The sequence below is a fragment of the Entelurus aequoreus genome, linkage group LG01, assembly GCF_033978785.1.
Source record: "Entelurus aequoreus isolate RoL-2023_Sb linkage group LG01, RoL_Eaeq_v1.1, whole genome shotgun sequence".
In the NCBI taxonomy this organism is placed as follows: Eukaryota; Metazoa; Chordata; class Actinopteri; order Syngnathiformes; family Syngnathidae; genus Entelurus; species Entelurus aequoreus.
The window spans coordinates 38,992,092-39,018,386 of NC_084731.1; the positions used below are offsets into that span (position 1 = coordinate 38,992,092).

A 26,295-nucleotide genomic window follows, 5' to 3' on the forward strand; every position below is an offset into this window, starting at 1 on the left:
TTAGCATTGCTAAGTGTATGCTCCTACACCATATATATATATTTTAAAAAAATATATATTTTTATATATTTACACAGTTTTCTTGCATGCACACATCGCACTGTATGGAATGGCCTCAATCTCGTTACCCTGCGTAATGACAATAAAGCTGATTCTGATTCATACACTACACACCGTAAGTAATATTGAATGTTTAGCTATTTCTTGTCCTCCAATGATAATGCTACTTTTGAAACGTACTTAATTTTCTGCCGTAGAGGTGATTAATAGTTGGCAATTTTACTAGCGAGGACGCTACATTGCCTATATCGTTCACTTGCTGCTGTCAAATATGCGGGACACAGCTAGAATGTGTTATCAACATGCATTTTTCTATTCGGGCTCCAGTACTCTGGAATGCCCACCAGTAACAGTTAGAGATGCTCAGTAGAAGCATTTAAGTCCCATCTTAAAACTAATTTGTGTACAGTAGCCTTTAAATAGAGCCCGCTTTTTGGCCAGTTGATCTGCTGTCTCTTTTCTGCTCTTCCCCCCTTCTTCTGCGTGGAGAGGTTATTAGTTGACCACAGATGATCCGCTAGCTGTTCAAAGTCAGAACCCGGGGTGGACCACTCATCTGTGCATCAGTTGGGGACATCTATGCGCTGCTGAATTGTCTCCACTCAAGATAATCCCCTGCTGGCCCCACTATGGACTGGACTCTCACACTATTAACTAGATCCACTCGACATCCATTGCACCGGTCGCCCAGGGGTGGGGGTCCCCACATCTGCAGTCCCCTCCAAGGTTTGTCATTGTATCCCATTGGGTTGAGTTTTTTCTTCCCCTGATGTGGAATCTGAGCCGAGGATGTCGTTGTGGCTTGTGCAGCCCTTTGAGACACTCGTGATTTAGGACTACCTTATTTTTCTGAGTATATGTCGCTCCAGAGTATAAATCGCACCGGCCGAAAATGCATAATAAAGAAGGAAAACAACACATAAGTCGCACTGGAGTATAAGTCGCATTTTGGGGGAAATGTATTTGATAAAACCCAACACCAAGAATAGACATTTGAAAGGCAATTTAAAATAAATAAAGAATAGTGAACAACAGGCTGAATAAGTGTACGTTATATGACGCATAAATAACCAACTGAGAACGTGCCTGGTATGCTAACGTAACATATTATGGTAAGAGTCATTCAAATAACTATAACATATAGAACATGCTATACGTTTACCAAACAATCTGTCACTCCTAATTGCTAAATCCGATGAAATCTTATACGTCTAGTCCAGTGGTTCTTAACCTTGTTAGAGATACCGAACCCCACCAGCTTCATATGCGCATTCACAGAACCCTTCTTTAGTGGAAAATAAAATGTTTTTTTATCAAATTCAAGACAAAGTTATGTATTTTTACTGGTGCACAAAATGAACCGTGCATCAACATCACCTTGTTCAAAGACCAAATCCAACACAGTGCATGAACTCACAACAAATGACACACATGCAAATCAGTCTGACTTCTGCTGTTGCCGTATCCATAAAGCCGATAGGGAGAAGTTTGTATTTACACGATAAGTCGTGTGTTTCTTGACCTCCGTCGAACCCCCGAGGCTGACTCACCGAACCCCTAGGGTTCGATCGAACCCAGGTGAGGAACCACTGGTCTAGTCTCTTATGTGAATGAGCTAAATAATATTATTTGATATTTTACGGTAATGTGTTAATTATTTCACACATAAGTCGCTCCTAACTATAAGTCGCACCCTTATAGTCCGAAAAACACGTTATATAAATGAGATTTGATTGGTTATCATAATATGATGATAGTAACAAAGGCTTTATCGCCAGCCATCCATCCATCCATCCATTTTCTACCGCTTATTCCCTTCGGGGTCGCGGAGGGCGCTGGAGCCTATCTCAGCTACAATCGGGCGGGAGGCGGGGTACACCCTGGACAAGTCGCCACCTCATCACAGGGCCAACACAGATAGACAAACAATATTCACACTCACATTCACACACTAGGGCCAATTTTAGTGTTGCCAATCAACCTATCCCCAGGTGCATGTCTTTGGAGGTGGGAGGAAGCCGGAGTACCCGGAGGGAACCCACGCAGTCACGGGGAGAACATATCGCCAGCCAAAAATATATAATTTATATTGTATGTCACCTAGGGCAGCACGGTGGTACATGTGTTAGTGCATGTGCCTCACAATACGAAGGTCCTGAGTTCAATCCCGGGCTCAGGATCTTTGTGTGTGGAGTTTGCATGTTCTCCCCGCGACTGCGTGGGTTCGCTCTGGGTACAACAGCTTCCTCCCACCTCCAAAGACATGCACCTGGGGATAGGCTGATTGGCAACACTAAATTTGCCCTAGTGTGTGAATGTGAGTGTGAATGTTGTCTGTCTATCTGTCTTGGCCCTGTGATGAGGTGGCAACTTGTCCAGGGTGTACCCCGCCTTCCGCCCGAATGCAGCTGGGATAGGCTCCAGCACCCCCGCGACCCCAAAAGGGACAAGCGGTAAAAAATGAATGGATGGATGGATGTCACCTATATCGTGCAACCCTATGCGCTACTGTATGTTTGATTTCCCTTCAGGATCAAGTAAAAGGAATTAAAGTGGTGACAAAAGTACCTTATCCCTACGCTCTGAATTTGGATCATCGATATTGTGGAAAGCATTTTCATCAATGTCTCCAAGCCACGCCTGTTCACCAATACCAACAAGACAGTTGGGATTTCCTTTGCAGTTCCTCCTGAAAAGTTACAGCATGAGTACAAACCACATTTTACACAACATGACAAGTCACAGCATGAATACACACCCAACAATGAAACAGTAGTAGCTAACATGTAAATATATGGCACATAATCGAAAATACGTTTCCAAGTTGATAATCCACAAGGAACAGAGTAACACGTCAACAATATGCGATACTTGTGCATTATTCTTAAACAGGCCGAAGTGATGTTTATTGATGTCATTTGATGAAATGTCGCATTACAGCGTGACATATCCCCCACTACGACGATTGGAAAGAATGCAAAAACTAAAACAAGCTGTTGTTGTACAAGCACACATCCATGCGAGACTCAAAACGACTACTGCTATTTTTTTTTCCGCCACAAACAAAATGTTAGTACCTGCAGGTTCCTCTCTTGCAGGCCGGAAGACTGATGCGGTATGCTAGCTCGATGTGCTCCTGGCTGATTTCTTCTGGTCTTACACTTTCCACCCAACGCCAAGCCGCTTTCTCCAACTGCAAGCGGGGCGCCATTGTCCCTAAAACGTAACGTTAACCGAAAGCGTGGACGGGCGCCGAGGGACAAAAGTGCTCTGTCATGAGAATGAAGACGTGCTAAACCCGCCAGCTAACAGAAGCTAACTGCATCCTAGCAGGTCATTGCCCGCTTTCACGGCGATCACTGTCAAAGCAACCTACCAGCGTTAGCTGCGTGGCGCTATCTAACTAAGCCAGTAAAGACGGCAGAACAATTATATACAGTACACTAGTGGCATTGTACTGTCTCAAAACACCGCACTGACACAATTAACAGCGACGACATATTTGCCGGGATAGCATCAAAAGTGCGAAGTGCCCTGCTTCCACTGTTGGCTAGCTAGCATGCTAACACGTAGCATGGCTCTGTACGACCAGCGTTGTAGCATGTATGTATTGCTATGTAAAGCTAACTAATTTATCAAAATATCGCCAAGTAATATCGAACCTCGCTTTACAAATTATTTCGTGTGCTTTTACACTTTATTGACGTTAATTTTAGATTTAACGCCCATTTCTCTATGTATGGCTATACAATGCTGCTTGTTTTAAAATCCACATGACGTCAGTAAGTGACGTCACGGCTAGAGGAAGCGCCTCTGGTCTTTTTATTATGACTTAAATAAATAAATGATAAATGGGTTATACTTGTATAGCGCTTTTCTACCTTCACGGTACTCAAAGCGCTTTGACAGTATTTCCACATTTACCCATTCACACACACATTCACACACTGATGGCGGGAGCTGCCATGCAAGGCGCTAACCAGCAGCCATCAGAGGCAAAGGGTGAGCAAGGACACAACGGACGTGACTAGGATGGTAGAAGGTGGGGATTAAACCCCAGTAACCAGCAACACTCCGATTGCTGGCACAGCCACTCTACCAACTTAGACTTAGACTTAGACAAACTTTAATGATCCACAAGGGAAATTGTTCAACACAGTAGCTCGAAGTTACAATGATGGAAAGGACAATGCAGGTATACATAGACTGATATAGCGATAAAAAAAATCTAACATATATACGAATATATACATAATATGTGTACAGTATATTATATATACAGATATATTATATTATGTCTATAACATATGTACAATATATACCAATGACCATGTACAGTATGCTGCTGTCACATATACTGTACAGTATATGTGACAGCAGCAGCATAAAATAGAGAGTCAATCCAGCAGAAAATAGACATTAAATAGACATTATGTCTGAATTCTGAAAAGTTGTGTTTCATTCACAACAATATATGTTCACACTTTTACAATCTTGGCAGCGATATGTCCCATCCATCTAAAGCAACCAGTCCCACTTTCAATTATTAATTATGGTCCACAGAAAACAAAGTATTTATTTATGTATTTATTTTTTATTAAATCAACATAAAAAACAGAAGATATACACTTTCATTTAGTGCACCATCCCAAAAACCTTCCCTCCCCCATTTACACCCATTCTCACTCATTAACGCTCATTCACAAAAGAGTTGTTTCTAGGGATGTCCGATAATGGCTTTTTGCCAATATCCGATATTCCGATATTGTCAAACTCTTAATTACCGATACAGATATCAACCAATACCGATATATACAGTCGTGGAATTAACACATGGTTAATACACCTGGTTGTCCAAATTAGGCATAATATATATATTATGCCTAATTTGGACAACCAGGTATGGTGAAGATAAGGTCCTTTTTAAGAAAATTAATAAGATAAATAAATTAAAAACATTTTCTTGAATAAAAAATAAAGTAAAACAATATAAAAACAGTTACATAGAAACTAGTAATTAATGAAAATGAGTAAAATTAACTGTTAAAGGTTAGTACTATTAGTGGACCAGCAGCACGCACAATCATGTGTGCTTACGGACTGTATCCCTTGCAGACTGTATTGATATATATTGATATATAATGTAGGAACCAGAATATTAATAACAGAAAGAAACAACCCTTCTGTGTGAATGAGTGTGAATGAGTGTAAATGGGGGAGGAAAGTTTTTTGGGTTAGTGCACTAATTGTAAGTGTATCTTGTGTTTTTTATGTTGATTTAATAAAATAAAATAAAATTACAGATACGATAATAAAAAAAAACAGATACCGATAATTTCCGATATTACATTTTAAAGCATTTATCGGCCGATAATATCGGCAGACCGATATTATCGGACATCTCTAGTTGTTTCCTTTTGTTATTTATTTTCTGGTTCCTACAATATATATCAATACAGACAAGGGACACAGTCCGTGAAACACACATGATTGTGTGTGCTGCTGGTCCACTAATGGTACTAACCTTTAACAGTTAATTGTACTCATTTCCATTAATTACTAGTTCTATGTAACTGTTTTTATTTTATTTTAATTTCCTTTTTGTTCAAGAAAATATTATTTATTTATTTATTCCTTTTTTTAAATGAAGGACATTATCTTCACCAGACCAGGTTGTCAATGAAATTAGATTGTTTAAAGGGTTCTTAAAACCAGGTTCAGTCCAGATTATGTACAGGTCGGGCTCAGCCACACACACCTTCATTTATGTACACTCAAATTAGGGAACACAACAACGGCTGGCCTGGGAACGCCTCGGGATCCCCCGGGAGTAGCTGGACGAAGTGGCTGGGGAGAGGGAAGTCTGGGCTTCCCTGCTTAGGCTGCTGCCCCCGCGACCCGACCTCGGATAAGCGGAAGAAGATGGATGGATGGATGGAACAACAGATTGCATATAATCTATAAACAAAATTACATTTTCAAAATAACTATAAAGTGTTTATTAGATACGTTATATCTAAAAAGAAGATTATTTATCTAATCAAGTCAGTATTCCGAGGCGTTATACATTTGCCGTAAGTATAGACTGTAACTTCTATTAGATTCTTCAGTTAGATGTTACAATAGAGTATTTTTCTTTTTAAATCACTACATTGGTGTTAGTATGCCGGCATATTTTATCAATATTTGCACAATCTTTAATGCCTTCATTTTCCACCCACTACACTTATAAATATAATAATACATACATATAATAATTATTTTCTGGCACACAGTTAAAGATTAAAAAGGGACTCATAATTAAATTAAAACGATTATCAATTGGCTTTATGAACTCCTATAAAAAATAAAAAATACATCGTTTTTAAATGTGTGGAGGAGAACGAACTGTCCGAGGTTCGAATTGTTTTGAACGCAACATGTCCCTGCGAAAATGAATGGACTAAGCCACGCCCCTTTTTGACTTGCTGTAAAGTCCACCTGCTTTAGACAGGCTTCAGGTACGTCCAGGTCAACGCAACCCTTTCTGCACCGCTCCACAAGGTAAAACTTACTTACTTTTCACTAACAATCAATTTGTTGACTTGTTCAACTAATCATTATGCTATTGTTTCTACAAATATGAGGATGAGGTATTATGAATCAATTTAAGTGGACCCCGACTTAAACAAGTTGAAAAGCTTATTCGAGTGTTACCATTTAGTGGTCAATTGTACGGAATATGTACTTCACTGTGCAACCTACTAATAAAAGTCTCAATCAATCAATCAATCAATCAATCAGGAGAATACAATTCTTAACTAATTTTGAATGATTTTTGTACGCATATTTGGACATCGACCTGCTCAGAATTCTGCAAACTAATAACAAAATACATTTTTGGATAACATTGTAAAATAGTTGTACTTTATTTTAGAACTTTATTTGTCCTTACAGTTATTATATTTTACAAAACACGTCCCAACAGAAATCAAAGACTAATTTGAAATTCAGAAAAATATGTATAGTAATGAAAGAATATAGTTTAGAGAAATTAAATACACTATTCCCAATATAATCCCAGATAGTATGAGTATTTTTTTGAAAGAAGATGAATAAATTGATAAATATTGAATCTTTGTTGAATATATTAATAGGATAAACCATTTAAATGAATCATTTTGGTTTTCCAGAGTACAGTCACTTTTTAAGGCCAGGATTAAAAAGCGACCCAGTTTGTGTTGTCATGGAATCAAGAGTTAATCCGTCAGACAGTGTGGGATGGAGAGGTCGGAGGATATGTCGTTAGCTTTATTTACCGCTTTAATCCTCCGTGTTTTTAAGTGTTGTGCAACTGATAGAAAGACGCTTTGCCCAGCTGGGACTGACTGACCTCAGACACCGACATGCAAGCGTTTATGTAACGAAAATGGCTTTTGAGGGCCAATGAAGACTCCATTTGTACACTGTTAATATTTGCATTTTCTTAAGATTATTTATCTAATCATCAAGTCAGTATTCTGAGGTTTTATACATATGCTGGAAGTATAGACAGTAACTTCTATTAGATTCTTCAGTTAGATGTTACAATAGAGTATCTTTCTTTTTAAATCACTACATTGGTGTTAGTATGCCGGCAAATTTTATCAATATTGGCATAAACTTTAATGCCTTCCTTTTCCAGCCATTATGATGTATCATGTTACAATGAATGAAAAAAATACACACCATAAGCAGTGCTGTGACTCAATAAACGTACATATAAAACGTGTGTATTTCAAAACTTTTTTTTTGTATTTATTTTTCAATATCGATGAAGTCTTTTACATTACCTGGAATGAATGTTATTTTGATGTATCATGTTACAATGAACGGAAAAATACACACCAAAAACAATGCTGTGGCTCAATAAACGCACATATAATTATGTGTATTTTAAAACTTGTTTAATTTATGTACAAACGTTTTAATGTTAGCTTTCAGGATCTAATGAAAACAATCCCTGTGAAATTAACAAATTGAAAAACAACTGAACTTAAATCAGGGGTTTCCTGATATACAACTTTTTCAATTCAGAAACGATACCGATATTAAAGCCATGAGTATTGGCCAATACGATATCCATACAAATCATACATACCTTTGTTATTTTATAGTGTGAAATGTTAGAAAATATTTCATCAAGTAAAATTAGTCAAACAGACAACAATGATAGGTATCAAAAACACTAACCTATTTATTGTTAACTGTCTAGAAATCAACTTATGCTATTTTTATACTGAAATAGAGTTGTAATTTTCTTTGGTAGCACCTCGTGGTCACAATAATTCATGAAGTTAAGCTAATGATACTGTATAAAAGGGACAAGCGGTAGAAAATGGATGGATGGATGGATTTTAGTATGCGGACACGTTTGTTACTGGATACTTTCTAACATGCTTCTTTCTGCCTTGGAGCCTTTGTATGTGTAAGTAATATGCAACTATAATTATTTTATACTGGTTTACAGTATATTGACAAATGTGCTGTTTTAGACTGCGATATTGTTTATGTTTAGTGAACAACACTTGCTATGTATTGTGTGCTTATCTGTTGTGTAACTGGTAGCTCCAAGTAGCCTATAGCCGACCATGTTTACCTTTTCTATATGACTAGTTTAAAATACAAGAAAAGACCAATCCTATGTGCTCGTTGGAGGACATTAGATGTCAACTGGCTGTCCAGCTTTGCACAAGTAAACATGCTGCAGGACTGCTTGTATCAGATATCATATCAAATTTTACATGCAAGCCCATATAATTTAGTTTTTGCTGATATTGAATCCATCCATCCATCCATTTTCTACCGCTTATTCCCTTCGGGGTCGCGGGGGGCTCTGGAGCCTATCTCAGCTACAATCGGGCAGAAGGCGGGGTACACCCTGGACAAGTCGCCACCTCATCGCAGGGCCACCCCCACGTAACTTAAATAAAACCAAACTAATATTTTGTAAACACAAACAGGGCTAAATGGTGATCATTAAAACACATTTTTATATGTAAATAATGAATAAACAAACAATCTCACTCCATGCTCTTTAGTGTTTATTGCTATGAGCACCATTAATAGCAGAATGGTTGTGTGGATGCATGGGGAAACATTTGTACAAGCACCCAACAATCACTACAAAAAGAGCAACCAAAATAATTCAAAATATTCAAGCAAATACATAAACACTCCCTTCCTAAAATAAGAAGGATTCAAATTCAAATGTATGCCATATGTGTTTCAGGAGTCTACGGTAACGTCAGAGCCATGGGGCGGAAGGAGATTGTCTGCACTTGGAAGAAACCCATAAATAACATCAAGGATGTGTTTGAATTCATAGGCAAGATGGGATCGTAAGTACAAAAAGGAGACTTGATTTATGTAACTATTAAATTATTGATAATTTTATTGAATGAGGGACAAGCGGTAGAAAATGGATGGATGGATACAATTTTTGGTTGGAACACTTAGACTTAGATACTACCACCACCACGCTTGATGGTCGGTATGGTGTTCCTAATATGTTGCTGCGTATTGTGGCCAAACAGCTCAATTTTTGTTTCATCTGACCACAGAACTTTCCTCCAGAAGGTCTTATCATGTCAGATGAAACTAAAATGTAGCTGTTTGGCCACAATACCCAGCAATATGTTTGGAGGAGAAAAGGGGAGGCCTTTAATCCCAGGAACACCAAACCTACCGTCAAGCATGGTGGTGGTAGTATTATGCTCTGGGACTGTTTTGCTGCCAATGGAACTGGTGCTTTACAGAGAGTAAATGGGACAATGAAAAAGGATGATTACCGCCAAATTCTTCAGGACAACCTAAAAACATCAGCCCGGAAATTGGGTCTTGGGTGCAGTTGGGTGTTCCAACAGGACAATGACCCCAAACACACGTCAAAAGTGGTAAAGGAATAGCTAAATCAGGCTAGAATTAAGGTTTTAGAATGGCCTTCCCAAAGTCCTGACTTAAACGTGTGGACAATGCTGAAGAAACAAGTCCATGTCAGAAAACCAACAAATTTAGCTGAACTGCACCAATTTTGTCAAGAGTGGTCAAAAATTCAACCAAAAGCTTGCCAGAAGCTTGTGGATGGCTACCAAAAGTGCCTTATTGCAGTGAAACTTGCCAAGGGACATGTAACCAAATATTAACATTGCTGTATGTAAACTTTTGACCCTGCAGATTTGGTCACATTTTCAGTAGACCCATAATAAATTCACAAAAGAACCAAACTTCATGAATGTTTTTTGTGACCAACAAGTATGTGCTCCAATCACTCTATCATAAAAAAATAAGAGTTATTGGAACACTTTATCAAATTGGCACAAATTGGCACATACTTTAATGCCTTCAACACATTCCTGCCAGAGCATTTTTTGAATATTGGTACATATTTTAATGCCTTTTCAATGCCTTCCTGCCAGCATACTTTATCAATATTGGCACATACTTGTAAGCCTTCAACACCTTCCTGTCATTGCACTTTATCAATATCGGCATGTTTTAATGACTTCAACACCTTCCTGTCAGTGTAATTTATCAATATCGGCATGTTTGAATGACTTCAACACCTTTCTGCCAGTGTACTTTATCATTATCGGCATGTTTTAATGACTTCAACACCTTTCTGCCAGTGTACTTTATCATTATCGGCATGTTTTAATGACTTCAACACCTTCCTGGCAGTGTAATTTATCTATATCGGCATGTTTTAATGACTTCAACACCTTTCTGCCAGTGTAATTTATCAATATCGGCATGTTTTAATGACTTCAACACCTTCCTGGCAGTGTAATTTATCTATATCGGCATGTTTTAATGACTTCAACACCTTTCTGCCAGTGTAATTTATCAATATCGGCATGTTTTAATGACTTCAACACCTTTCTGCCAGTGTACTTTATCAATATCGGCATGTTTTAATGACTTCAACACCTTTCTGCCAGTGTACTTTATCAATATCAACATGTTTTAATGACTTCAACGCTTTCTTGCCAGTGAAGAAAGCGTTGTCAACATTGGCACATGTTTTAATGCCTCCAAAGCTTTCCTGCCAGCATACTTTATTCTTCAATGCTCTGCTGCAAGTGTACTTGTTTAAAATTGACACGTAGTTTAATGCCTTCATTGGCTACCTGCCAGCATACTTCATCAATATTGGCAATATTTTATTACCTTCAACACTTTCCTCCCATTATACCTGATCAATATTGCCACATATTTTAATGCCTTCAATAATATACTGTCAGCATAGTTATCTGCACATATTTTAATACCTTCAACACCTTTCTCATATTGTACATGACATATATTTTAATCTTTTCAATACCTTCCTGTCAGCGTACAATATCAATATTGGCACATATTATACACTATTATACACTGTATTATACACTTTTTATACAGACCAGCATGCATTATCAATGCAACTTTTATACTGTCTGCGTAATCTCTTGCAAGCTCCAACTAAGTGTGTAATAATATTATTATTTTGCCTTTGTGACTCAAACTTTTCACTTATTAAAGTGTACAATTGTAAATATTATATTACCAAATTAATGAGTGCAATTAAGGCTAATACATGATAAGTAACAATGCTGTATAATTTTGCACCTTGTAGATGTAAGAATATGTACTTTGTCAGACTAAGTTGACCTCTTTACAATGAAGTGCAACAGACTGAGCTGCTACAAATACTTGCTGAAGGATTGATAAGCCTATTACCCCATCACTGACTTGCAGGCTCAAATCTGCTTTAAAGTACTCATGGACTGGGGTGAATAGAGGTGTGTGTGTGTGTGTCTCTGATCACTGACGTCAGAATAGAGCAATGTGGGAACATCCTGCACTACTTCATTATAGGATTAAGAAGAAATATATTCATGTTTGAATGTACAGTGTACTCTATAATGTTGACAACATTATAGAGCAGGGGTCCCCAACCACCGGGCTGCGCAAGAAATTAAAAAAAAAAAAAATTTTTTTTTTTTTAGTTAAATCAACATAAAAAACACAAGATATACATTATATATCAACTGCAGGGGTACTGTCCGTAAGCACACATGATTATATTTCTTTATGAAAAAAAACAAAAAAAAACACCTCCCCCCCGGTCCGTGGGACAAATTTTCAAGCGTTGACCGGTCCCTAGCTACAAAAAGGTTGGGGACCACTGTTATAGAGTACACTGTACATTACCACATGGTTATATAAAAGTATTTAACCTGAAAATCTTGTAAATTTACACCCTTACAAAATGACCACATTTTTGAAACATATAATATTTGGACAGCGAGAGACAGAATATCAACAACAAAAAATACAGAAAGAAGATAAAGTGAAAGTAATACATTAATTTGTATTAGATAGAGTGAAATACGTATTTGAAATAGAACAAAGACATAAACACCAAAGATCTATGACATTAACTACCTTCCTGTCGGTAATATCATTACATTGTCATCATCTGTTGACAATTTTTAAGATAATCACTCATAATGATATTTCCTGACCATTTAAAAATAAAGGAACATTGTAGCTTGTCATTTTATGCTAAATAAAAACTCTACAAAGATGCTGTGTGAATGCTTGGACGTTGTAGCACATGTGCTATGCTGTAGTGAAATACTATTTATACACTTTCCTTTCTGTTTGGCATAGGGGGTCTTTTTCTGAGGTGTTCATGGTGAGAGAGAAGAAAACTGGGACATTGTTTGCTCTGAAATGCCTGAAGAAAAAGCACCTCGTTCACAGCAACCTGGAAAATGAAATCAATGTGCTGAAGAGGTAAAGCACACGCACATACATATTTGCATATCTGCCCCTAAATCATTTGTTTATTTATATGTATTTATTTAATATTTCGTGTATAAATCCCAATCTGTAAGACTTCAATTTACCACATTCATGAGCGTATTTTTATTGGTGTCTGCTGTCTGAATTATTGTGTGCGGATGTGAGAAATAATTATACTTTCTTTACCAAGCACATGACAAAAAGGACAGTTCTGATCATACTTTTTCTTTATAATACATAATGCTGCTTATAGCAAGCACACAAACATTGTATTCCTTTAATCGTAAATGCTATATTTTCAAACAAAAACATTTTTATGCCCTCAAAACACTTCAGATTTAACTGCATATAAATATTTGGGGTAAAATCTCGGAACATATTGAGCAAAGCACTCAGACAATGTAGTAGAACTAAATTTGAGCACATATCAGCTTTGTGACTCAAAAAATGTGTCAAAGAAGATATTGTAAATGTCAATAACTCGCTGATGGTTTCAGGATTAAACACGACAATGTGGTAGGACTGGAGGATTTTTACGAAAGTCGGACACACTTTTACCTGGTGATGGAACTGTAAGTGGACTATTATTCTTTGTCGTTTTTTTTTTTGTCGTGCCGTATGTAATGTAACATTTGGTAATGTAAAAATCACAATCACACTTTTCTGGCAAATATATTTTCAACATTCAACAACTTTTCTCACATTTAGGCCATTTTCTTCGCATTTGAGGTAGAAATTAACTGGTGAATCGAAATGTTAGATCTAGATTATTAAAGTTAAATTAAAATGTTAAATATGAATGTTATGTGTATATATATACATATATATATATATATATATATATATATATATATATATATATACACACACACATATATATATATATATACACACACACACACATATATATATATATATATACATATATATATATATATATATATATATATATATATATATATATATATATATATATGTGTGTGTGTGTGTGTGTGTGTGTGTGTGTGTGTGTGTGTGTGTGTGTGTATATGTATGTATATGAATGTAAAATCTAAATGTTGAATATACATTTAAATGTTAAATGTAAATCAAAATGTTACATCTGAATGTTAATCTAAATGTTAAATATAAATATTTAAATCTAAATTTAAATGTAAAATCTTAATGTTAAAAATAAATGTAAAATACAAATGTTGAATCAAAATCTAAATCTTAACTCTAAATCTAAATGTTAAATCTTAATACAAATTTTAAATCTAAATGTTGAATCTAAATCTAAATATTAACTCTAAATCTAAATGTTGAATCTAAATACAAATGTAAAATCTAAATAATTAATCTAAATCTACTTGTTAACTCTAAATCTTAAACCTACCTTAAATATTACACCTAAATATGTTAATGTAAATGTTAAATATAAATATTGAAATTTAAAAAATTGTAAAATCTACATCTAAATGTAAAATCTACATCTAAATGTAAAATCTACATCTAAATGTAAAATCTAAATGTTAAATGTAAATGTAAAATCAAAATGTTGAATCTAAATCTAAATCTTAACTCTGAATCTAAATCTTGAATCTAAATACAAATGTATAATCTAAATGTTGACTCTAAATCTAAATGTTAACTCTAATTCTAAATCTTAAACCTACCATAAATATTAAATATAAATATAGATACAAATCTAAATGTAAAATCTAATCTCTCTCTTTTTTAAATAGAAATGTTAAATCAAAATCGCCCTGTGGACTTTAGATTTACCATTTATATTTTAACAATTAATATTTAGATTCACTATTTATATTTAAATTTAACGTTCACCATTTAATTTATAGCGCAAATGTGAAGAACATTTGCTAAATGTCAGAAATGTTAAATATTTAAAATACAGTATCAGCTAGAAAAGTGTGATTTAATTTTTACTTACAGCACCTAGTAGGGTAGGAACTGAAATACTAACAATGACACTCTTGACATGTCTGCAGCGTGTCAGGCGGGGAGCTTTTTGATCGCATTCTAGATAAAGGTGTTTTCACTGAGAAGGACGCCAGCACAGTGATCAAACAGGTACTGGAGGCCGTCAGCTACCTGCACGACAACAGTATTGTGCACCGCGACCTGAAGGTACAAATATGCAACACTTCCTTTCCGGAGAAAAAATGACAACAAGTTTTCCTCGCACTTATTGATCTTTCTTTTGGTACTTGCTGAGCAGCCGGAGAACCTGCTGTACTACAGCACAGACGAGAACGCCAAGATCATGGTCAGCGATTTTGGCTTGTCTAAAACCCTAGAGCATGGTGTGATGTCCACAGCTTGTGGGACACCCGGATATGTTGGTTAGTCAAAACACACAAATAATAATAGAGGTACTTGCTAGTCCGCCTCCTTTTAACACAAAAGACATACTGTATTGTGCCTTTGTGCAGTGATTAGAGGTGGAACGGTTCTCAAAATCCGATCTCAATTAGGGTTTTGTGACACGGTTTTTGGTTCTGTTTACATTGTTGTTCTTTTTAACACCAGCCAGAGACTATCGTTATTACCATTTATCCAGTAATCCACCATTACCATTTATTAGTTGTGGTTCTTACAAAAATATCTTGTCAAATAAAACTTAAAAATGTCTCCAAAAGCTCTGCCCCTTGAATTAAATGCAATAATCCGTACATGTATTGGTGCAATACATCATTGGACAATTTTGCCCACAATTGTAAGTCAAAGCATAATAATTTTGTATCACAAAAGTACCAATAAGTGCTTTAAGGACAACGTGCTTATGTAAGCTACTTTTTTTTATACCTACCCGGTAAATTTAGTTTGCACAGTCATCTGTGGTGTCGTCCACAACAACACAAGCAGATGAGATGTGTTGTCCTGGCATTAGCCTCGTAGTTTGTTTGCAGACTCAGTGTGTCAAGTGGCTGTTTAGACATTGTTTAGTTCGGGAGGGGGCGGGTGAGAGTTTTGGGGACGAATGAGTGGCCACGAACACATAATTTAGTCACAGTTATATAGATTTTTGTGAAATTCCACGTTTATCAGTAGGTCCGGTTAGTGTGGAAATAATTTGCCGCTATTTAGCCTCATAATGTGCACACATATGATCAGAACTACACCTATACAAGCTCTAAACTGATTAGTACCAAATGATCTGATCAGAACCCATGTGCTCCGAACCGTGTCAGGTTAAACGAACGGTTTAGATTTTTTTCATAAACCGTTCCATCCTTAACGAAAACAATTTAAAATTCAATTGTTTCATGCAGATTTCAGATTTTAATGCATGACTATATACTCTTCTTTCCCGCAGCTCCAGAGGTTCTTGCCCAAAAACCCTACAACAAAACAGTGGATTGTTGGTCCATTGGAGTTATTACTTATATTCTGTAAGTTCCTTTCTTATCTTTAACAAACCACTGATTTAGAGATCTGTGTTTTTGGAGATTAGTCCAGCAACTGATTGCTCAATTGTCCAAAAGTTGGCTTACTCTTTTACGTGTTCTTAAACAATTCTCACATTCTGGGACAGTACTTAACAGACTTAAAAGTAGACACGAGATAGCAGTAAAAGCACATACTCAACAAAACAAAAAAATCATAATTACACATAGAAACAGCACCAAAAGCTTCCTTATTGTCCACTGTCTGCTCTGTCGTCCACAAGTTGCAGACATTCTCCATGTATGTTTTACATCTTTTTTTTCTTTTTTTTGTCCTGTCCAGCTTCTCAGGCAAATCATATAGTTGATGTTGATGCCCATATCGGCTGTCCAGATTTACTTTACAAAATATACTTCTCTTGTTGCCTTATTTGTATTTGACTTTATTAAATGTATTTATATTATCATTTGGTGCAGCCGGACCAAAGCAGGAGGGGATAGAAAGAGAAAAAAAGGAAGACAGAGGGGGGAATTGTGGGGACAAGAGGGGGATTAGACAGAGAGACAAAAACAACAACAGCAAACACAACAACGACAACAACAATAGAGCAACATCAGCAAATACGATATGTACAAATATGATGGTAAAAGTGATAGCAAAGAAGCAGTTAGCGAAATAAATAATAATACAGAAATGACAATGAGCATTATTACACTACCAATGGAGCAATACAAATACTAGGGGTGTGGGAAAAAATCGATTTGAATTCAAATCACGATTCTCACGTTGTGCGATTCAGAATCGATTTTCATTTTTAAAAAATCGATTTTTTTTATATTAAAAAATAAATAAAAATTTTTTTTTTTTTTTTAAATTAATCAATCCAACAAAACAATACACAGCAATACCATACAATGCAATCCAATTCCAAAACCAAACCCGATCCAGCAACACTCAGAACTGCAATAAACAGAGCAATTGAGAGGAGACACAAACACGACACAGAACAAACCAAAAGTAGTGAAACAAAAATAAATATTATCAACAACAGTATCAATACTAGTTACAATTTCAACATAGCAGTGATTAAAAATCCCTCATTGCCATTATCATTAGACATATCTAAAAAATTAAAAAAATAAATAGTGTCACAGTGTCTTACACTTGCATCCCATCTCATAAGCTTGACAACACACTGTGTCCAATATTTTCACAAAGTAAAATACGTCATATTTTTGGTTCATTTAATAGTTAAAACAAATTTACATTATTGCAATCAGTTGATAAAACATTGTCCTTTAAAATTATAAAAGCTTTTTACAAAAATATACTACTCTGCTTGCATGTCAGCAGACTGGGGTAGATCCTGCTGAAATCCTATGTATTTAATGAATAGAGAATCGTTTTGAATCGCGAAAAAATCGTTTTTGAATCGAGAATCGTGTTGAATTGGAAAAAAAATCAATTTTGAATCGAATCGTGACCCCAAAAATCGATATTGAATCGAATCGTGTGACACCCAAAGATTCACAGCCCTAACAAATACCAATAGAAATAGCGCTTTTGATAATGAACATGTATGTTTTACATCTTAACATCTTAAACATTCATTTATGTTCTAACACATTTCCCCCCCAACACCTTAAGAGCATAAGGGAATTGTGTAGAGCGATCAATATGGCTAATGTTTGTTGGCAAATCAGAGAGGATGAGAGATTATCATCACACTTCAACATCTCTAAAATGTAAATGCTGCCTCTTTCATAGGTCGGCATTGCAAATGAAAATTAGTTCTTATTCGTCTTACTCTGGATTAATACATGTTAGATACATATATGAAACCTAGTAAGTAAATGTTTATATACTACACTACCCAGAAGGCTTAACACTGTTGACAGGAACAGGAAGTAGGTCTGCGCTAAGTCCCAATTGTACCGTATGATAAATAAATACTGTAGTTGATATATTGTTACACATTCAGACAGTTGACGTGCACGTTTGAGTGCCACTTGGAGAGAGAAATTTAAAATGCCGCGATTGGCCAAAATGTGTGTGGAAGTTGCAAGCTTTGGACTAAGTTGCGAGGCTGCTCATAATCTGTGGTAATTGATTTAGGTTTAAAAGCAATTGTGAAATCCTGGAGGGACTGATTAGTTCATCTCGATTTTCTTGTACTAATATCAGGTTTACTGATACTGTTTGGTGTACTGTTGGCGCTCCCACAACATGGTTGCTGTTATAAAAGTACTACTGAGACAACTTTTTCCCTAGCCCAATCACTTAACCCCTATATCGTGATTTTTCTTGCTACCTTCTGTCCCTCTATATCCCCTGACCGCCTCTTAAAGCCTTGCATGTCCTTGCCTTTGTCACAAAGTGCTAGCTCATGTGGTGTTGAGTTACTTTTTTTTAAGGAGCGTGCATGTTGACCTGCTCCTGCTGTTGTGACTGGTGCTATAGAAAAAACCTGGACTTGACTGTTGACTCAAAAGTACTTAAAACATCCACACTATGTTGGGGACACCACAGTGGTGTGGTGGACAGTTCGTTAACTTGTTGACTCTGCGTTTCAGATTGTGTGGCTACCCTCCATTCTTTGAGGAAAACGAGACTCGTCTGTTTTCAAAGATCATGAGAGCCGACTATGCCTTTCACTCTCCTTTTTGGGACGAGATCTCAGAGTCAGGTAGGAAAATATTGACAAGAAACATCTTCACTAATGCCCATCCATCCATTTTCTACCGCTTATTCCTTTTGGGGTTGCGGGGGGTGCTGGAGCTTATCTCAGCTACAATCGGGCGGAAGGCGGTGTACACCGCGGACAAGTCGCCACCTCATCGCAGGGCCAACACAGATAGACAGACAACATTCACACTCACATTCACACACTAGGGCCAATTTAGTGTTGCCAATCAACCTATCCCCAGGTGCATTGACGTTGTTAGGCCTATTTTAGGGGGGATCACGCCCCCCTAAAATGTTCTTAAGCCACCCTAAATAATTTGGTGTTCAAAAAATAAATAAAATAAAAAATTATATATTTTTTTATTTTATTTATTTTTTTACAAATACATGCCGACATATTCATTATAAAGTGGCCCGAATATGAGTTTAAATAAATAATCATACAACTTGTCATTATTCACTCAGTTTCCCCTCACTTCATAGCGTAAGGTAGAGAGTCCCTTTAGTGCGTCGGTATCCAATCCATTCCACTTGTTCATATAGAAAATGCCCACATCACTCAAAATCCAGTCCGCATTTTCTCTGCGACCTTGCTTGCGGTCCAGCAAGTGTACGAAGCACATTAGCACACAGCACTGCAGAACAAGAACCTTGTGTCTGCAATTGTAAATAATTTAGTTTTTAAGTTTTGTGTTTCTTGTAGAATCTATATAAAGTAATATACATTAGCCTATTGTTAAAATAAAAAAAAAAACATCATTAAATATATTTGTTTTATTGTATTGTTACATTAATAGCTGTTGTATTATTATAGGATGGCTTGCTAAACATTTCATAGGATTTTCAGAGGGTGGAAAAACCAAGACATTTAATGTAAAATGTAAAATGAATAAATACATGAAAAGAAAAAGAAAAAAAATGGTTAAAAGCCATCGTCCCGGGGAGCATTTAATTTCGTCCCGTGCATTTTTTTCACCGTCCCCGGGACGACAGGACTGCGTTAATCTCAAGCCCTGGAAGTTACATTTTATTGTTTGCATTATTTGTTTCAGCATTGCACTTTGAAGATGGTCCCTCAGCTCTTTGACAGCTTTGGCTCTTTTTCAGATCAGCAGACGGACTTTCTTATTTACAGTCTTTCTTATTTACAGTATATATAAAAGTTTCTAATTTCTATTCAGACTTCCATATATATTTAATTTCCCTAACGGCTTGCCATAATATATATAGGGGGACGGTATGGCGAAGTTGGTAGAGTGGCTGTGCCAGCAATCGGAGTGTTGCTGGTTACTGGGGTTCAATCCCCACCTTCTACCTTCCTAGTCACGTCTGTTGTGTCCTTGGGCAAGACATTTCACCCTTGCTCCTGATGGCTGCTGGTTAGCGCCTTACATGGCAGCTCCCGCCATCAGTGTGTGAATGTGTGTGTGAATGGGTGAATGTGGAAATACTGTCAAAGCGCTTTGAGTACCTTGAAGGTAGAAAAGCGCTATACAAGTATAACCCATTTATCATTTATATATATACATATATTATATACAAGCCAAATTATCCCGATCCAGATATTACTTTAATTCAAGTAATTAAGTAATATTTCCAGGGCTTGAATTTACAACCATTTTAGTCACATATGTGCCCAAAATGTAATCTGTGCAACTTCAAAATATTTGAGAACCAACAACTATTGTATTGTGAGCGAAAGTGGTGGCATTAGCCTCTATGTTGTGAATGAATAACATAGAGGCTAATGCCATGACTTTCATTGTGTTTCAGTGTATCTTGAAGGATCATGCAAGTAATTGTTTCTTGTTGATGCTGTAAACAAAATGTCACTGTGCAAACCCATGTTTGTTGTTGTACTGAACACAGATTAAAATTAAACCCACTGAAATAATAATAACAATGAATAATTTCTAAGTCTTTGTTAGCCGTTTGTGAAGTTTCGTGCTCGTGCGCTACGTTCGCTCGCATCCTGTGCATCTCCTGGGGGCTAAGCCCCCCCTGTCCTTAAAAGCTAGTGACGCCCCTGCCCAGGTGCATGTCTTTGGAAGTGGGAGGAAGCCGGAGTACCCGGAGGGAACCCACGCAGTCACGGGGAGAACATGCAAACTCCACACAGAAAGATCCCGAGCGCAGGATCGAACCCAGGACCTTCGTATTGTGAGGCAGACGCACTAACCCCTCTTCCACCGTGCTGCCCCTCTTCACTAATGGAAATGTACAAAACATTTGAAATGGTCTTGAATTAGGGATGGCAAAGAAATACAACTTTGAATTTGTTGAATCTAGGGTTGTACGGTATACCGGTATTAGTATAGTACCACGATACTAATTAATCATATTCGGTACTATACCGCCTCTGAAAAGTACCGGGCCACGACCCCCCCGCACCCCTGTCGTCGTCACGTCGTGTCATTGCTGGTTTATGAGCAGACGAGCATGTTCGGCAGCGCACAATCACGGAGTACTTACAAGCAGACACAGTGTGTAGACAGAAAAGGGAGAATGGACGCATTTTGGCTTAAAAAACTAACAATAAAGGTGAAGTTTTAACACTGAAACACCCACCGAAAGAGGTGCTTTAAGACATGGCTAGCTAGCTAGCGGCGAACGTCCATTCGCAGTCGGCAGTATTTTAGCTACTTCTAAATCACTAATCCTTGTCTCCACGGCGACAAATAAAGTAAGTTTCTTACAAGTATCATCCCTGCAGGACGAGGAATAGCTAAACATGCTTCACTACACACCGTAGCTCACCGGCGTCAAAATGTAAACAAACACCATTGGTGGATCTACACCTAACATCCACTGTAGTGATACCATGTACAGGAGCGTATCTAGTCGCTACTACTATGATTATGTCGATATTTTTGGGCATCACAACATCTTCTTTGTTTAAAAAAAAAAAATGATATTATGTTTATAAACTCAGGAAATATGTCCCTGGACACATGAGGACTTTGAATATGAGCAATGTATGATTCTGTAACGACTTGGTATTGGATTGATACCCAAATTTGTGGTATCATCCAAAACTAATGTAAAGTATCAAACAACAGAAGAATAAGTGATTATTACATTTTAACACAAGTGTAGATAGAACATGTTAAAAGAGAAAGTAAGCAGATGTTAACAGTAAATGAACAAGTAGATTAATAATACGTTTTCTACCACTTGTCCTTAATAATTTAGACAAAATAATAGAATATAAATGACACAATATGTTACTGCATATGTCAGCAGACTAATTAGGAGCCTTTGTTTGCTTACTTACTAATAAAAGACAAGTTGTCTTGTATGCTCACTATTTTATTTAAGGCAAACTTGCAATAAGAAACACATGTTTAATGTACTGTAAGACTTTTTGTTAAAACAAAGCCAATAGCAATTTTTGTGGTCCCCTTTATTTAGAAAAGTATCAAAGTATCAAAATAATTTTGGTACCGGTACCAAAATAATGATATCGGGACAACGCTAGTTGAATCAACAAAGCTGCAGTGGAATCATGTAGACTTTTTGATCTTGCAAAACCTTCAGAAGACATCTCCTCAGAAACATTTGTCAGTCTGCACGTATTTTCAATTGTGTCCAAGGTTGAATTTTTGTGTGTGCCCAGTGTTTAGTGACATTACGCTTCAAGTTCAGGATGGAAGTGTAATTGTTGCTGTCATAGCTGCATTTATGATGGAAATCACCAGAACTTTGCTTGTGTGGAAAATACACATTTTGCTCAAAGAAGAAAGAAGAAAAACAGTAACTACAGTATTTTTCAGGGGTGTACTGATTTTCACTTCCGATACAATGCCAATATTGGAGCTGTGCGCATTGGCCAATGCTAACATTGATCCGATACAATATGGAATCATACATATGTTTATTATTTTGTATTGTGGAATGTTAGAAAAGATTTGATCAAGTGAAATTAGTCAAACAGAAAAATGGTAACATATTTACTATTAAGTTGGAGCAGCATGGCTCAGGTGGTAGAGTGGTTGGCCCCCAGCTTGTTGGTCGTGGGTTGTGGGTTTGAGCCTCAGTCCATGTTGAAGTAACCATGGGCAAGATACTGAATCCCCACTTGCTCCTGATGCTGCGTCATCGGTAAGTGAATGTGGAAATAGTGTCAAAGCGCTTTAAGTACCTGAAAGGTAGAAAAGCGCTGTACAAGTATAATCCATGTATCCATTACTAACTGTATGGAATGGACTTATGCTGTCTTTCAGAGGAAGTGGAGTGGTATTTTGTTTTTTAGTGACACCTAGTGGCCACAATAATTCATAAAGTTAAGCTCATGATGCAGTACGGTAAGTTAAATGATGTGGACACATTTGTTACTGGATACTTTCTAATTCTCTTCTGCTTTTGTAAGTAATACAGAATGTACAAAAGTATTTTTGGAGCAAAATAACGCGTGCAATCCAATTCACATGCCTGTTGTCTGTATATCAATCTTTGTGTGTGTAATCAGATCCACGTGTGCAGGTTTTAAGTTGTCTGTCCATATTATGATTTGTCTGTGTGTAAAAAATATATGTCTGTCCGTAGTTCTTCGATCAGCTTGTGTAAAAAAAAAAATGTGTGTGCCTATTTAGATGTGTGTGAAGCAGGAACCCTCTATTGGCTGTCTTTTTACACGTGACTTCTGCTGTGCATGACTTGTCTGCCTGTAGAGCGATTTGAACCTGTCATAGGATTTTTCTGGAACTTCCGCTTGCCTTTCCTGATACTGACCACTAGTCGGTGCCTTACAGCCAGTCACAATCGTGTTGGTGTTGAAGCCAAAAACAATGGACTGTTTATCACTTGCTGTAAATAGAGGTTCATTGTTTTAGCAATAACGTAGTTGTCAGAAGTATTTTTGTATTCAAAAGAGTGATCATGTAATAACATCATGGGACTTAAATGCTTCTACTGAGGTAGCATCTCGAACTGTTACCGGGAGGGCATTCCAGAGTACTGGAGCCCGAATAGAAAACGCTCTATAGCCCTCAGACTTTTTTTGGGCTCTGGGAATCACTTATAAGCCGGAGTTCTTTGAACACAGATTTCTTGCCGGGAAATATGGTACAATACAATCAGCAAGATAGGATGGAGCTATACCGTTTAGTATTTTATACTTAAGTAGTAAAACCTTAAAGTCGCATCTTAAGTGCAAAGGAAGTATAGCCAGTATAGGCGTAATATGAGCAAACTTTCTTGTTCTTGGCAAAAGTCTAAAGTCTAGCAGCCGCATTTTGTCCCAGCTGTAATCTTTTAATGCTAAACATAGGGAGGCCCGAAAATAATACGTTACAGTAATCGAGACGAGACGTAACGAACACATGAATAATGATCTCAGTGTTGGCCGATCTGATTCACGGATGATCAGTATCAGAATCGGCAGCATAAACCCTGATGGGAACATCCCTGCCTATTTCCTATTTTGAAGCTGTGACATTGAGATAAAATACAACAAAGTCTTAATACTCTAAATGAAGCCAATGCCCACGTTTTGTAGCACAAATAGACGGAGTAACAAAGTAACGGAACAAGTAACAGAGTAACGAAACAAAATAGGTCAGTTAAAAAAACAACGCTGGTTACAGGGAACACACAAAGTTTGAAACCATGAGTGAAGTCATGCATGTTGTATAACTTCTATGTCCTCACAGCAATAGATTTCATCAGGAATATGATGGAGAAAAATCCCACAAAGCGCTTCAGCACTGAACAGGCCCTGCAACACCCTTGGTGAGTGTTTTATCAAACATTAACAAACATCTGCCCTTCTGAAGACATTGTGTATTTCAACACAACCAACAAATCACTGACCTTATTGCAGGATTGCTGAAAAAACAGCTAAAGACAAAGACATTTATCACTCCGTCTGTGAGCAAATGGAACGAAACTTTGCCAAATCGAAATGGAAGGTTAGTAGCACTGATAGTTTGATCTCCAAAATACGTTAGACTAACTGTATAACTCAGGCTGAGCACATTAATTGTGCAGATTGTTTAAGTGTAATGATGCGTTTCTTGTGCTGCTACCAGCATTGTTTGACAAAAGGCATACAAAACAAATACCAATTCTTTAACATATTTCTGTGTGCCTTTTCAACAGCAAGCCTTCAATGCAAGCGCGGCCATCCAGCACATGAAAAAGCTGCAGGTGTCCCACACGTCTTCTGCATCGCTCTCACTGCCCCACATCATTTTACAGACCTCCTCTCAGGCTGACCTGGGAAACCATGAAACGGATCACCCCCTCGATCCCAACGGCAATCCCTTCCACGTCACTTGCAGCGCTGAGTCCAGCAAAAGTCTTTGCCCACCGCTCAGAAGCCATCATAGTGAACGTGACTACGTGCTCGCGGAACCGAGAGAAGTCCCCTCGCAGGACTCGGAGAACGACGTCTCTTTCATGTCCTCCAAAAGGTCATACATAATGCCGTGATCCTTGACGCTGTTAGCACTAAAGATAAAACCCTGTTGTGTTGTTATCACATTACAGCATGTTCCTGTCTAAAGATGAACCCTGTTGTGTTGCAGTATGGATGCAGTGGCTCGGAGGAAGGACGGGCCCCTTCAATCTGGTGTGTGCTCCATCATGTGATTATTCAGCTAACCGGAAGATGATTTCACAAAAGTAAAGACTCGACTCTCCTTTGTCTGTCTTCAAAACAAACATTTTTGAAGAATTGCTGCTGAAATACTAAGCAACATTGTATTCAATTGACATGACAAAATAGCATCCTTTGGTTTGAACACGTCATACACGTGTCTGCTGATCAGCATGTCTCATTTTCTCAAGAACAACAGTTATATCGGAATGGCTGAAATCCCTCTACACAACAGCGAACTTTCTCTGAAGTGGTGTTCATAATGTATCACACTTATGTACTCAAAATACTAAGTGAAGCACACAAGTGTAACACACATATTTATACAAAAGACAATTGAGATACAGCTTGTATGCAGATGCTATGATTCAGACACTAAGTAATGTTGCTTGTTAGTTTGACAAAGCTCATGAGCTTCACCTGGTTAAATGTCAACAACATAACTTTGTATTCTACATGTCCTCATTGACTGGATCTGCATTTTTAATGTACACTGTAAATTAGTTCATCAATTAATATTGAAAAATTAAAGCTACTAAAATATTCTTTGAAGTGATAAGAGTCATTTAAGATTGACGAGAGCACTATTACCTGGTAAAAATAAGTAGTGTTTGCCGTTTTGTAATTCTGTGTATTGATGTGACTTGCTCTTGATGAGTAAGCGAATTGAATGAAAAGTGCCACAAACTGAATAAAGATGCAGTCAACCAAACACGTGTAATTTTGCATCATTTTTTTGATTGTTATGATTGCAAATA

The 26,295-nt window shown here is 37.1% G+C and overlaps 2 protein-coding genes across 5 annotated transcripts in view; one reads left to right on the forward strand and one right to left on the reverse strand.

Moving 5' to 3' along the window:
* usp48 (ubiquitin specific peptidase 48) overlaps positions 1-4,002 on the reverse strand; it is a 33,978-nt gene extending 29,976 nt beyond the window's left edge. The window contains exons 1-2 of one of the 2 annotated variants that reach the window (XM_062050097.1): positions 3,138-4,002; positions 2,629-2,749 (exon numbers count right to left, since the gene is read on the reverse strand). In XM_062050097.1, the coding sequence (XP_061906081.1) occupies positions 2,629-2,749; positions 3,138-3,271 (255 nt within the window). In that variant the 5' untranslated portion in view covers positions 3,272-4,002. The remainder of the gene's footprint in view (positions 1-2,628; positions 2,750-3,137) is intronic. The other variant, XM_062050106.1, reaches the window with a different exon arrangement.
* LOC133651898 (calcium/calmodulin-dependent protein kinase type 1D-like) lies at positions 639-26,249 on the forward strand. 3 transcript variants are annotated; one of them, XM_062050118.1, is made up of 12 exons: positions 639-786; positions 9,311-9,419; positions 12,733-12,858; positions 13,365-13,439; positions 14,856-14,994; positions 15,086-15,209; positions 16,184-16,259; positions 18,828-18,940; positions 24,591-24,669; positions 24,761-24,848; positions 25,039-25,352; positions 25,467-26,249. In XM_062050118.1, the coding sequence occupies exons 1-12, from the start codon at positions 690-692 to the stop codon at positions 25,528-25,530; spliced, it is 1,404 nt and encodes a 467-aa protein (XP_061906102.1). In that variant the 5' UTR covers positions 639-689; the 3' UTR covers positions 25,531-26,249. The 3 variants fall into 3 exon arrangements, with proteins under 3 accessions (XP_061906102.1, XP_061906121.1, XP_061906110.1); XM_062050137.1 differs by lacking the exon at positions 639-786 and adding an exon at positions 3,182-3,393; XM_062050126.1 differs by lacking the exon at positions 639-786 and adding an exon at positions 6,501-6,603.
* Positions 26,250-26,295: the final 46 nt, after the last annotated feature.